The sequence below is a fragment of the Berghia stephanieae genome, chromosome 15 (genome assembly GCF_034508935.2).
Source record: "Berghia stephanieae isolate SIO BIC M18660-M18661 chromosome 15, UCSD_Bste_1.3, whole genome shotgun sequence".
In the NCBI taxonomy this organism is placed as follows: domain Eukaryota; kingdom Metazoa; phylum Mollusca; class Gastropoda; order Nudibranchia; family Aeolidiidae; genus Berghia; species Berghia stephanieae.
This window is the reverse complement of record NC_088374.1, coordinates 21966783-21981633: the sequence shown is the minus strand read 5'-3', so window position 1 is coordinate 21981633 and position 14851 is coordinate 21966783. Positions and strand designations below refer to the sequence as shown.

The window sequence follows — 14851 nt, the reverse complement described above, 5'->3', positions numbered from 1 at the left end:
CGAGGCTCGAACTCAGGACCTTCCGATCGGAAAGCGAGTGTCATACCACTAGACCACATAGCCGCACAACATGCTAAAAATTGTAATACAGTATAGATGGTATGAAGTTGACGTCACTCAGGTCACTGTTGTTGTTTTTTGCCATCCGCTTTTTAAAGCCTTTTCCAAGGACTCAACTATGCGCCGAGCGAGGCTTGAAGCCATGACCTTTCGATCCGAAAGTGAGTATCATACTACAATAAATACATAGTCGCTCTAGATGGTTGGATAAGGTAAAGGACGATATGAACGGACTGGGTCTGGAGGAAGATGATGCTCTTAACCGAGATGCATGGAGATGTGGAGGAAAACTGGAGAGAAATGTGGAACAGGGAAACACCAAAAGGAGGAAACATCATTAAAGATCCAACCAAAAGAGTGCCTGCATTCAATAACGCCAGGAAATACTGGACTTCCTCAAATCGCCTCTTAACTGGACATGGCAGAACTGCATCAAATATGTGCAGATGGAAACTTCGAACCAATGATACCTGCCAGAAATGTCAGGCAGCCCCAGAGACCAGCGATCACATCGTCCTCCACTGCCCAGTCACTAAACTTCAAGGTAGCTACGAAACCGTCCTTAGGGCGGAGGAAGACTTTAGAAGCTGGGTTGACGAAATAAATTTGGAGGTGTAGCCATACGCTACTACTACTACTACTACTACTACTACTACTACTACTACTACTACTACTACTACTACTACTACTACTACTACTACTATGGAGATGTGGCATTCATTATGGCAACCCTGCAAAATGCTGGATAAGCTGAAAGAAGAAGACGAAGAAGATAGAGAAGTTGGATAAGGGGGAAAGATAAAAAAGGGACGCCCAAACTAGATGGTGGGATAAGGTAAAGGACGATGTGAAAGAACTGGGCCTGGAGGAAGATGATGCTCTGGAATGCATAGAGATGTGGCATTCATTATGGCAGCCCTGATAAGCTGAAAGAAGAAGAAGAAGATATAGAAGTTCGATAGGTACTACAAGGGTATGCGCTACAAGTGTGTAGTAGGCCATGTCCAGGCCTCGTTCTGAAAAAAGGCCGGGAAATTACCGAGGAGGCAAAAGAAAATCAGCTGCTTGTTAAAATAGTAACAGAAAAGTGGAGGTGCTCTGCAATGACAATGAATGCAAGAAAGACACTTACTTGATGTGGACCATGTCCTGTAGCTGTCTCTCTTGGGGAAGGCATACGTGATAGTCCGTAGACCAGGAGCCCGGTTGTCCAACTTCATGAATTGGTTTGTCTTAAAAGAAATGATATGAGTAGAAATTGTATCTTTAAAAAAATACCCCAAAAATATGCCCCTTACGCCACGATATCATATGTGACCCACCGTATCAAAGCGGTATTATGTCGGAATCCACTCGGTAAGGGAAATTGAATTCATAGCCACAAGTATCCAACTTGGGTTTAATTTCTGTACGTTACGCTGGAGTATAAAGATTATTTCTTGCATTGCAAACATTTCTAAGGTCCAATTTCTCATCATTCTATCTCTAAATTCACTTTTAGGGGTCTGAATCATCCCGACATAATACCGTTTTGAGACGGAGGGTCACATATTATGATATCGCTTTCTAAGCATTCCACGAAAGAATATAGAAAATGTATCAAATCAGACAGATGTCAACAGGAACCACCATGTTACTGTTGCCCAAGTGAGCAAATTGGTTGTTAATAATCTTGCCCAAGGTAAAATAAAAATAAAAGTGCCTGAAGCAGAGCTCAAACCCGGGACCTTTCGGGTCATAGTGCAATGCTTTAACCAACCGGCCACTTCGCCCCCAGAAATTGTATGAGATCGATAAAAAATATTACCATTCAGCGTAGCTCAGCGTGGCTCAGCCGTACGGTCTTTGATTCGTACCCGAAAGGTACCGAGTTTGATTACTAGCCGTTGGACTGTGTGGCCTTGAGCAAGACACCTCGGCCTAGCTCAATTTGATGCGTTGGACTACGGCTAACGCCTGGGTTATTTTAGTCTTTCCTTGGAATAGACCCTAGAGACAAATTTCCCCTATGGGATGAATAAAGGGAATCTTATTTTTATTTCATTTATCATATGTGACCCATCGATGAAGATGAAATAAACTTTTAAACTTTTATTCCAAGTTCTATAGATAGTAAGCGCTTGGCTAAGAAGCTCATAACATTGCAATCGGAAGTATAACGGACCGACACACAAAACTGTGTGTATCCATGAACGTTTATAGCCTGGATAATACAGTTCAGTGAGAATTACTCATAAACGCGGATGGCATAAAACAATAACAAAGACCTGAGTGACGTCAACTTCATTCTATCTATAGATAGTATGAAGTTGGTCTTACTCAGGTCTTTGTTTGTACTTTTTGCCATCCGCATTTATGAATAAGTTATATTAACTAAGTTATATTAACCAGACTATAAACGTTTAACAATACACATAGTTTTGTGTGTTGGTCCGTTATATTTCCGGATGGCAATGTTGTGAGCTTCTTAGCCAAGCGCATTCATTATGACAACCCTGCAAAATGCGGGATAAGCTGAAAGAAGAAGCATGTTGCCACGAAAGGCAGCTACGTGGGACCTCCTTTGTCCTTGGCTATCATCTCTAGGGTTTTCCTTGTATCCAACTGAATCTCTCTCTCTCTCTCTCTCTCTCTCTCTCTCTCTCTCTCTCTTTCTCCACTAGCTTCTTCCAAGTTCAATCGCAACTGACCTACCGTCGGTTATGCCTTCTGGCATGAAAGGCAGCAACGAAGGACTTCCATCGTCTTCTGTCCCTGGGCATCATCTCCAGGGAGCTCCTTGTGGGTCCAACTATCTCTCTCTCCGTTATCTCTCTCTCTATCTCCCTCATCTCTCTCTCTCTCTCTCTCTCTCTCTCTCTCTCTCTTTCCCCACTAATGTCCTCTAAGTTATTTCGCAGTTTACATTTTCCTCTGTCCTTGACTATCATCTCCAAAGAGCTCCATGTCTCCCCCACTATATATATATATATATATATATATATATATATATATATATATATTATAGTGGGGGAGACCTGGAGCTCTCTATATATATATATAGTATGAAGTTGACCTCACTCAGTTCTTTGCTTGTACTTTTTGCCATCCGCATTTATGAATAAGTTATATTAACAAGACTATAAACGTTTAAGATTACACATGGATTTGTGTGTTGGTCCGTTATATTTCCGGATGGCAATGTTGTAAGCTTCTTAGCCAAGCGCATACTATCTATAGCAGCTTACCGTGCTGTAATAAGTTGTTTGGTACGACACGTCTGAGCCATCATCGTCGTTATATTCCGTCGAGACCGTGTAGTCAGCAGAGAACAACGGCGGAGTTTCTGAAGATAAATTTTAAAAAAAATGACAAGTTAAATTTTTTTAAATTGAGCTTTTATATAGCGCAATATCCACTAAATGTGCTCAAAGCGCTTTACAAAGAGTCCCTGGCCAACAGCAACATTTAACATTTAGGACGGGACATGACGCCTGTTAGGCGATGTTATAATTTTTTTGGACAGAGATGACGCTGTTAACGGCCAGGTTCTCATTTTACACCTGAGTACGGTGAGAGAATGTTAGTAAAGAGCCTTCTCCAAGGACTCAACTATGCGCCGAGAGAGGCTCGAACCCAGGACCTTCCGATCAGAAAGCGAGTGTCATACCACAAGACCACATAGTCGCACAAGTTAACTCTCTCCTTACCAGCCCTTTTCAGACTTTTCCCTGAAACTTCACACCCACCCAACACAAAAATATAACTTTTATTTCTACTCAAACAGAAAAGGAGCAAATACATTCCATACATAATATTGTATACAGTGCCTAATTTGTGTCGCTAGAACCAAATATGTGACCCTCCGTCTCAAAACGGTATTATGTCGGGATGATTCAGACCCCAAAAAGTGAATTTAGAGATAGATTGATGAGAAATTGGAGCTTAGAAGTTTTTGCAATGCAAGAAATAGTCTTTATACTCCACTAGAACGTACAGAAATTAAACCCAAGTTGGATATTTGTGGCTATGAATTCAATTTCCCTAACCGAGTGGATCCCGACAGAATATCGCTTCGATACGGTGGGTCACATTTTCAGAATTTTCCCTGAAACTTCACATCCACCCAACACAAAAATATAATTTTTTTTTCTACTCAAACAGAAAAGGAGCTGATGCATTCTATACATAATATTGTATTCAGTGTCTACTTTTTATCGCTAGAACAAAATATTTTCTTTATAATTTTTTGATGTACAAGGGATATCAGAATGAGAAAATTGTTGGTTGCATCGTAACGAATGTGACGATTTTCCTATGGCTGGTAAGGGCAGGGTAAGGCATGTAACAATCGCCAAACAGGCGGCATGTTTCGTCCTCCTGCGTAGTGCGACTATCTAGATAATAACGTGAAGTTGAATGTAAGCTTCAATTTAACTACAAAAACAGATCAAATGAACGTTTGGGGTTTCGCCTTTATCAACAAAACAAGATGATTGAAACACCACAGATGAATGAGATGATGTGGTAGTGGCGTAGTTAAGATGAATATAGGGGAAACCCGAAACGTTCATTTGATCTGTTTTTGTAATTAAATTGAACTTACATTCAACTTCACGTTATTATTTATTTCGAGCAGCAACATTAACACTATGTGGTCTAGTAGTATGACACTCGATTTCGGATCGGAAGTTTCCTGGGTTCGAGCCTCGCTCGCTGGCGCATAGTTGAGTTCTTGGAAAAGTCTTTTTTACTCACATTATTCCTTCACCGTACTCAGGTGTAAAATGAGTAATCTGGCCGTTAACAGTAATGTCTCTGTCGGAAGTAAATTGTCATAATATCGTCTAACGTGGCGTCATGTCTCGTTCTACATTTTATGTGTTGCTGGTGGTCAGAGAGATGCACATTCCTCCCACCAAATCCAAGCATCAGTAACACACTTTATAGTCTAACTTCTACGTCATGGCACAAGACCGAATGGCTAGAGCTCAGGTGGTCGCTGGTTCGGATAAGTAAGTAAGTAAGTAAGTTGGTCAGAGAGATGCACATTCCTCCCACCAAATCCAAGCACCAGTAACACACTTTATAGTCCCTGGAACAACTACAAAAGACGTCTAACTTCTACGTCATGGCACAAGACCGAAGGGCTAGAGCTCAGGTGGTTGCTGGTTCGGATAAGTAAGTAAGTAAGTTGGTCAGAGAGATGCACATTCCTCCCACCAAATCCAAGCATCAGTAACACACTTTATAGTCACCTGGAACAACTACAAAATACGTCTAACTTCTATGTCATGGCACAAGACCGAAAAGCTAGAGCTCAGGTGGTCGCTGGTTCGGATCAGTAAGTAAGTAAGTAAGTTGGTCAGAGAGATGCACATTCCTCCCACCAAATCCAAGCATCAGTAACACACTTTATAGTCACCTGGAACAACTACAAAAGACGTCTAACTTCTATGTCATGGCACAAGACCGAAGGGCTAGAGCTCAGGTGGTCGCTGGTTCGGATAAGTAAGTAAGTAAGTAAGTTGGTCAGAGACTCCTTTTAAACCGCTTAGAGCACGTTGAGTGGATATTGCGCTATATAAAAGCTCAAGGTTTTGATTGAGGAGATAGAATAAAACATTCTCTCTTAAAAGAACAGAAACTAAAAATTCTCCTTACCCAAAAAGTTGAGCTTTCATACAGCGCAATATCCGCTGCACAATCGCTTCACACGCAAAGGGACGGAAATCGATCCCAGGTTCAGTCGAGATTTTTTTCTGACCCCACCCCCCCCCCCTCCTGTCAACCCAGCAATGATTGGGTAGCTGGATCTCCTCGATCTGGCGGAAAGTACTTTGCGATAGACTAGTATCCTATCCAAAGGGTGGCAATTAATGGGAATTCAAGGCGTTTTACAAAGGGCACCCGATAAAGAGCAACACACGTAACATGTAGAACGAGACATGACTCCTTTTAGGCGATAATATTACAATTTACTTCCGACAGGGACAACGCTGTTAACGGCCAGATAACTCATTTTACACGCGAGTACGGTGAATGAATGTGAGTAAAAAGGCTTTTCCAAGGACTCAACTATGCGTCGACCGAGCGAAACTCGAACCTAGTACCTTCTGAACCGAAAGCGAGTGTCTACAACAAGGCCACATGACCTCATTTGACCCTTAACTCTCTCCTTACCAGCCATTTTCAGGATTTTCCCCAAAACTTCACACCCAACCAACACAAAAATAGATTTTATATCACTCAATCACAGTCAAAATAACAGTAAAGTTCTTGCCATACATAATTTCTTTAGCAAAACATGCTCTACAACGCACTGTTCGTTTTCTTTAAATGTTATGAGTGCGGCTATGTGGTCGAGTGGTATGACACTCGTTTTCGGATCGGAAGGTCCTGGGTTCGAGCCTCGCGCTCGGCGCATAGTTGAGTCCTTGGCAAAAAGGCTCTTTACTCAGATTCTCTCACCGTACTCAGGGAGACATTGCAAAAATTAAATACTCTGCAGAGTAAGGTTTGCAAACGATTGCGTCCCTTTATCGCTAAAATGAAGACCATGGGGTCCAGAGATAAGGGAGGTAATACATAAAATACTGTACAAGGTAAGATTTGTAATGGATTGCATCCCTTGATATAATGATTTGATGAGGACGGCCATGCGAGGTCTATTATATATTTTAGATAAATAAATGAATATATTTATATATAGTTATATACACACACACACACACACACACACACACACACACACACACATATATATATATATATATATATAAATTATTTAATTCATAACTTAGATAAATTAGTAAATAAATAAATAAATAAATAAATAATATAAAAATAAAAGAGTTGACAGGCGGATAAGTGAAGATGTAGAATCTAAAGCAGTGGGCCGATTTCCCTGACCTAATATCGTCTCGGTCAAAAACCCCAAAAAAACGATGGTGGTAACACTCACTAAAATCTGTTTTCTTTGGATACGTATGGGACTGACAAAAGTCTTGGTCCATTTGGCCACGAGTGTGAGCTACCAGCACCAGACACACAACAACGGCTGCTACAACTCTCATTTTCTGTCAAAGAAATAAAAAAGGTCAAATTACGCGTATATCTCAGTTCAAACCTTTTCACCATCCGACTGATTTTGTCATTCACTGTAACAATATTTCAGTTCAAACCTTTTCATCATCCGACTGATTTTGTCATTAGCTGTAGTGATATCTCCGTTCAAACCTTTTCACCATCCGACTGATTTTGTCATTCACTGTAACAATATTTCAGTTCTAACCTTTTCACCATCCGACTGATTTTGTCATTTGTTACAACAATATCTCAGTTCTAACCTTTTCACCATCCGACTGATTTTGTCATTTGTTACAACAATATCTCAGTTCTAACCTTTTCACCATCCGACTGATTTTGTCATTCATTGTAACAAATGCATTATCTTGAGCTTTTTATAATTTAAATAATTCAATATCCACTTAACGTGCTCAAAGCGCTTTTACAAGGGGCCACAAGCCAACAGCAACACTTAACATGTAGGAGGAAATATGACACCTTTTACGCGCTTTTACTGTTATTTTTTTTCTAACTGAGACATCGCATTAAGTTTCCCTCTTCTATTACGTCGCTAATACGCAAATAAAATTTGTTTTCCATGTTTATTTGTTTATTGTTGTGCTGACGAAGGGGTTGTACCCGAAACGTCCATTGTCTGTTTTGTTCCCATACGAAGCCTTTCCATTTTCACTCTTTCGTTAGTATTTTACGATCACCGGCTTCGGGCAGCCCTACCGTTTTCTAATATTGCGCCCGTAGATTTGGAGTATTTTGAGTCATGTCAGCATTGCAGTAGTTATCATCCTGGTTAGATGTCTGAACTTTTTATCAAAGGAAGTAATGACCACAAAACAAATACAGTATACTCTAATTTGTCCAATATTCATTTTTTAAAAAAAATTAAGCTTTATATAGCGCAATATCTACTAAATGTGCTCAAAGCGATTTACAAGGGGTCCCTGGCCAACAGCAACATTTAACATGAAGGACAGGACATGACGCCGGTTAGGCGATAATACAAATTTTTGTTTGGACAAAGACAGCGGCCAGGTACTCATTTTACACCTAAGTACGGTGAGAGAATGTGAGTAAAGAGCCTTTTCCAAGGACTCAACTATACGCCGAGCGCGAGGCTCGAACCCAGGACCTTCCGACCCAAAAGCGAGTGTCATACCACTCGACCACATAGCCGTACAATACTCCAATTTGTCCAATATTAAAGAGGCAAAGTTTCCCTTAAGACAAAGTTACCCCAGCTGACGGTACTTATCTTTATTAACCCTTCTCGCAAATCTGCTGTGGAGATACACGAAGACCTTTGTCAAGTTTTGGAGCACAGCGCTGCTTCAATACTCTTCAACAGTCGTAACGTCACTTCCTTCGTAATGACGCATGGTAACTTAATAACACTGACTCAAAACTATCGGAACAATGGCGGACGCCCGTATGAAATATTTCTCCGGCGAGCATAACAGCGTCTCAAGAGGAAAAAAAACCTCATAAATTTGATAATGTTTTGACTTTTACACATTCTGATCACAAGACATATGAAAAGTTCTAGCCAGCAAGAAGAATAAAAAGTAATGATTTTCTTTGTTTAGAACCAAGATGGCTGCCGTTGCCTGGCGGCGTGACATCAGACTATTGGATCCAATTTAAACTGAAAGTGGGTCGGGGATTGTTGAAGATGGGAGGGAGATCTGGCCACAGAAAGAAGCCTCGCAGAAAACAAGGAGGGAAGAAAGTGAAAGTGATACACATCTATAGGGAATGAGATTAGCGGAAGAGTAGCGTCCCTTTATTGGACGTCACCGGCGGAAATGTTATTAGAGAGAGAACGCCAAGTTTGTTGTGCGCATGCGTCTCTAGTCCTCGCTTCCGGAGACACTTCTCCGAAAGCGAGGACGAGAGAGACGCATGCGCAAAACCATGTTGACGTTCTCTCTGTAAGGTGATGTCCAATCAAGGGACGCTACTCTTCCGCTAATCTCATTCCCTATTTTTGTCGATATAACTTGGCATTATACTGAAACCGACATGTACATATATACAGGTCTGACATCCGAACCAACCCGCTTATGTGCCTAGTTTAACATCGTTGTAATAGGGAATGAGATTAGCGGAAGAGTAGCGTCCCTTGCTTGGACGTCACACATAGTCTGTGACGTCACCGGTGGAAAAGTTATTAGAGAGAGAACGTCATATTGGTTTTGCGCATGCGTCTCTCGTCCTCGCTTCCGGTGAAAGCGGTTTGAGACACTTCAAAACCAAATTGACGTTCTCTCTGTAAGGTGGACGTCCAACCAAGGGACGCTACTCTTCGGCTAATCTCATTCCCTATTGGGATCTTTGAACTTTGAGAATACACCCAATGCAGAGTGTGTGGAATGTAACGGTTCTTATGTCGAATAAGTATTTATTGAATAAAGTTTCTTCGTTTGCTACCCAATACAAAGTTATTCATGACATTATGTGAGAACAGCGTGACAGAGGGAAACTTAATTTCTGAAACACACCTCGTACACAGCACACTCAATGACTTTCCAAGATTTGACAATAGATAGTTCGAAGATGACGTCACTCAGGCCTTTGTTATTGTTTTCTTTTGCCATCCGCGTTTATGAGTAATTCTCACTAAACTTTATTAACCTGACTAAAAACGACCACGGTTACACACAGTTTTGTGTGTTGCACCGTTATACTTCCGGATGGCAATGTTATGAGCTTCTTAGCCAAGCGCATACTATCTACAGAGAGGTCCTAAAAAATATATGTCAGCTATTTGGAATTCAGTAATGTATTTGTTTATATTGGTTCTAATTTAAATGGAGCTTTTGTATAGCGCAATATCCACTAAACGTACTCAAAGCGCCTTACAAGGGGTCAATGACCAACAGCACCAATTAACATGTAGGACGAGACATGACGCCTGTTAGGCAATTTTACAATTTTTCGGACAAAGACAACGCTGTTAACGAACAGGTACTCATTTTACACCTGAGTACGGTGAGAGAATGCGAGTAAAGAGCCTTTTCCAAGGAATCAACTATGCGCCGAGCGCGAGGCTCGAACCCAGGACCTGCCGATCCGAAAGCGAGTGTGTGTCATACCACAGGACCACATAGCCGCATGTCTTTATTGTTTTTGTTGTTGTTGGCTGAAGAAGGGTTTTGAGCCCGAAACGTTCCGTGTTTATTATTTTGTTCTTTTTTGAAGCTGTTATTTTCATTTTTGTTTGTTTATTAATTTTTACAATCAATGACGTGCTATGCCAAGACAACTACAACTCTTGTTTTTTTGTGATAAAAAATATAATTTGGTGCAATATTAAAAACTATATGAATAAAAAAACCCTCTTTGCACCCCATATTATAGGGAATGAGATTCGCGGAAGAGTAGCGTCCCTTGATTGGAAAAAGTAATTAGAGAGAGAACGTCAAGTTGGTTGTGCGCATGCGTCTCTCTCCGAGGACGAGAGAGAGAGAGAGAGAGAGAGAGAGAGAGAGAGAGAGAGAGAGAGAGATGTATGCGCAAAACCAATTTGACGTCCTCTCTGTAAGGTGACGTCCAATCAACGGACGCTACTCTTCCGTTAATCTCATTCCCTATTGGAAATTTGTCTCTAGGGTCTATTTGAAGGGAAGACCGGAATAACCCAGGCGTCGGCCGCAGTGTAGCGGGGCAAATTGAGCAAGGGCTAGGTGACTTGCTCAAGGCCATACAGTGCAGCGGCGGGTGATCGAACTCGTTACCTTTCGGTTACGAAGCAAAGACTGTTCCGCTGAACCACGCTCAGTATTAAATCAGTAGGTCCGTCTTTAGATAGTTCGAAGATGACGTCACTCAGGCCTTTGTTATTGTTTTTTGCCATCCGCGTTTATGAGTAATTCTCACTGAACTGTATTAACCTGACTATAAACGTTCATGGATACACAGAGTTTTCTGTGTTGGCCCGTTATACTTCCGGATGGCAATGTTATGAGCTTCTCAGCCAAGTGCATACTATCTAGAGATAGAATGCGCTTGGCCAAGAGAGTTCACAACATTGCCATCCGGAAGTATAACGGACCAACACATAAACTCTGTGTAACCATAAACTTATATAGTCTGGTTAATACAGTTTAGTGAGAACAACTCACACACGCGGATGGCAAAAACAATAACAAAGGCCTGAATGACGTCATCTTTTGAACTATCTATAGATAGAATGCGCTTGGCCAAGGAGTTCACAACATTGCCATCCGGAAGTATAACGGACCAACACACAAACTCTGTGTAACCATGAACTTTTATAGTCTGGTTAATACAGTTTAGTGAGAACAACTCACAAACGCGGATGGCAAAAACAATAACAAAGGCCTGAGTGACGTCATCTGCATACTATCTATAGGGCGAAGTGTGTGTGTGTGTGTGTGTGTGTGTGTGTGTAGGGGTGGGGGCGTGTCTCGATAGCTCAGTTTTCAAAGCATCCGCTCCACACGCAAAGGCACCGTGATCGATAACTAGCGAAGACGAGATTTTTTTTTCTGACCTCTGACCCCCACACATGTGTCTGCGGGAAGTACTTTGCGATAAACTAGCGTGGGGACAGCGTGGTTCAGCGGATGCCTTGAGGCGCTGCTCTGAGGCTAACGCCTGGGTTATTCCAGTCTTCCCTTGGAATAGACCATAGAGAAAAATGTTCCCATGGGGATGAATAAAGTGAATTTTATTTATTTTATTTTATTTTATCCAAAGAGTAGCAAGCCATTGCTATTATGGCCTTCAAGCTACAGAAACAGGGATAAACTTCGGCTCCAAAGGCCTAAAAATAACAACAACAACAATAATTATAATAACAACATTATGAATTAATATAGAGTTTATGTGCGGCTATGTGGTCTAGTGGTACGACACTCGCTTTCGGGTCGGAAGGTGCTGGGTTCGAGCCTCGCGCTCGGCGCATAGTTGAGTCCTTGGAAAAGGCTCTTTACTCACATTCTCTCACCGTACTCAGGTGTAAAATGAGTACCTGGCCGTGAACAGCGTTGTCTATGCCTGAAAAATTATAACATCGCCTAACAGGCGTCATGTCTCGTCCTACATGTTAAATGTTGCTGTGACGAGGGACCCCTTGTAAAGCGCTTTGATCACATTTAGTGGATATTGCGCTATATAAAGGCTCAATTAAAAAAATAAATTTAAATGCTCATTTGCTATTAAGACCTTCAAGCTACAGAAACAGGGATAAACTTCGGCTCCAAAGGCCTAAAAATAACAACAACAACAACAACAACAATAATTATAATAACAACATTATGAATTAATATAGAGTTTATAATGAAATACATACAAGGAATCTAAAACGTGTGATCTATAAAACAATTCAATGTGGTAATGTCTCCCAAAGACTATATTTCACCAATTGTGACCCAACGTATCGAAGCGGTATTATGTCGGATCCACTCGGTAAGGGAAATTGAATTCATAGCCACAAATATCCAACTTGGGTTTAATTTCTGTACGTTCTGGTGGAGTATAAAGACTATTTCTTGCATTGCAAAAACTTCTAAGGTCCAATTTCTTATCAATCTATCTCTAAATTCACTTTTTGGGGTCTGAATCATCCCCGACATAATACCGTTTTGAGACGGAGGGTCACAATTATGATGAATTCCAAACCTTTCAGAATTTAAGATCTGTGAGTAAATTCCAAATTAGAAAGACACACATAACATTATCCGGCTCCCGTTTCACCAATAAAGCGATAAGTGAAAGGCTTAATCGTGACTTCTACACAGTCTGTTGTCTGCCCTTGTAGGTTCAATGTTCCCCTTGGTTCAAAATATTACCTTGGAAGTTATCTCTAGAGCACACGTAAACAATATCATATTATTTATCAAACACAAGATGTTTTCGATGTTTACAGCTGAAACCTGTAAATGGAATCTCGTTTTATAAGAACATCCGCTTATATGGAATTAATAAATATATTTCTATAGATATTATGCGGTTGGCTAAGAAGCCCACAACATTGCCATCCGGAAACGTTGAACGTTTATAGATAGTTCGAAGATGACGTCACTCAGGTCTTTGTTATTGTTTTTTGCCATCCGCGTTTATGAGTAATGCTCACTGAACTGTATTAACCCGACTATAAACGTTCATGGATACACACAGTTTTGTGTGTTGGTCCGTTATACTTCCGGATGGCAATGTTGTGAGCTTCTTAGCCAAGCGCATACTATCTATAATCTGGTTATCACAGTTTAGTGAGAATTACTCATAAACGCGGATGGCAAAGAAAAAAAAACAATAACAAAGACCTGAGTGACGTCACCTTCTCTCAAATCTTTAGGTCATCTGTCAACACCCCCCCCCACCCCCCTCTAGTTCTATCTATACAGTCTATACCTGTTAATCGGAAAGAATTCCGTTTATTTGAAACAGTTTAAAACCTTCAGCAGAAGTTGAAAGCTGAGCGGTGGTCACTGCCATTACCAGGCCCCAGTCTCAAGGCGTTGTGAAATGAAAATAATAATAATAATAATAATAATAATAATAATATAATAATAATAATAATAAATAATAATAATAATAATAATAATAATAATAATAATAATAATAATAATAATAATAATAATAATAATAATAAATAATAATAATATAATAATAATAATAATAATAATAATAATAATAATAATAATAATAAAGCGTAATTTCTGTAAGGCCCCTTTCCACCAACAGTGCTCGGAAGCGCTTATACATGTATAATAATATGCACATGTGTCCATGACACTGTTGGCTTGGGACCCTTGTATAGGACTTTGAGAACGTTTAGTAGAGATTGCGGTAAAAAAAAAAAAAACCCCAACAAAAACAACAAAACAAAACCAAAAACAACCCAAAGCTCAATGCTCAATAAATGTGACCCTCCGTCTCAAAACGGTATTATGTCGAGATGATTCAGACCCCAAAAATTGAATTGAGAGATAGAATAATGAGAGCTTGGACTTTAGAAGATTTTGCAATGCAAGAAATAGTCTTTATACTCCACCATGAAGTACAGAAATTAAACCCAAGTTGGATATTTGTGGCTATGAATTCAATTTCCCTTACCGAGTGGATCCCGACATAATACCGCTCTGATACGGTGGGTCACAAATGCTTTATTGAAACGTCGCTTTATTAGGAACGATCTCTGCGTAACACTTCTGTTGCGATTAAGCGGTTTGCGCTGTATCATCATCCGTCGTCGTGGAATGCTATCTTTTGTGTGATAAAAAAAATATTTGCACGGTATAAAATGTCCATTATCATTTTTAATAAATTACGCCCTACCGCTAAGGCATCAGATAGAAGACATCGTCGCCTAGGCTATGTGGTCTAGTCGTATGACACTCGCTTTCGGATCGGAAGGTCCTGGGTTCGAGCCTCGCGCTCGGCGCATAGTTGAGTCCTTGGAAAAGACTCTTTACTCACATTCTCTCACCGTACTCAGGTGTAAAATGAGTAGGCCTGGAAGTTAACAGCGTTGTCTTTGTCCGAAAAAATGTAATATCGCCAAACAGGCGGCATGTCCCTTCCTACATGATAATGTTGCTTTTGACCAGGGACCCTTTGTAAAGAGCTTTGAGCACATTTAGTGGATATTGCGCTATATAAAAGCTCAATTAAAATTATTTTTTTTTAGGCATCCCATGAAGGAATAATAATAATAATATATAGATAATTCATCAAGCAACCTGTCTGATGTCGTCAACAA

General features: G+C 40.5%; 1 protein-coding gene across 1 annotated transcript in view; it reads right to left on the bottom strand.

Annotated features, from left to right (window-relative positions):
• LOC144960678 (uncharacterized) overlaps positions 1-12972 on the bottom strand; it is a gene marked incomplete in the record, with an annotated part of 100834 nt that extends 87862 nt beyond the window's left edge. The window contains 4 exon segments of the mRNA XM_078893959.1: positions 1193-1292; positions 3288-3385; positions 7004-7118; positions 12769-12972. Of these exon segments, the coding sequence (XP_078750085.1) occupies positions 1193-1292; positions 3288-3385; positions 7004-7115 (310 nt within the window).
• Positions 12973-14851: the final 1879 nt, after the last annotated feature.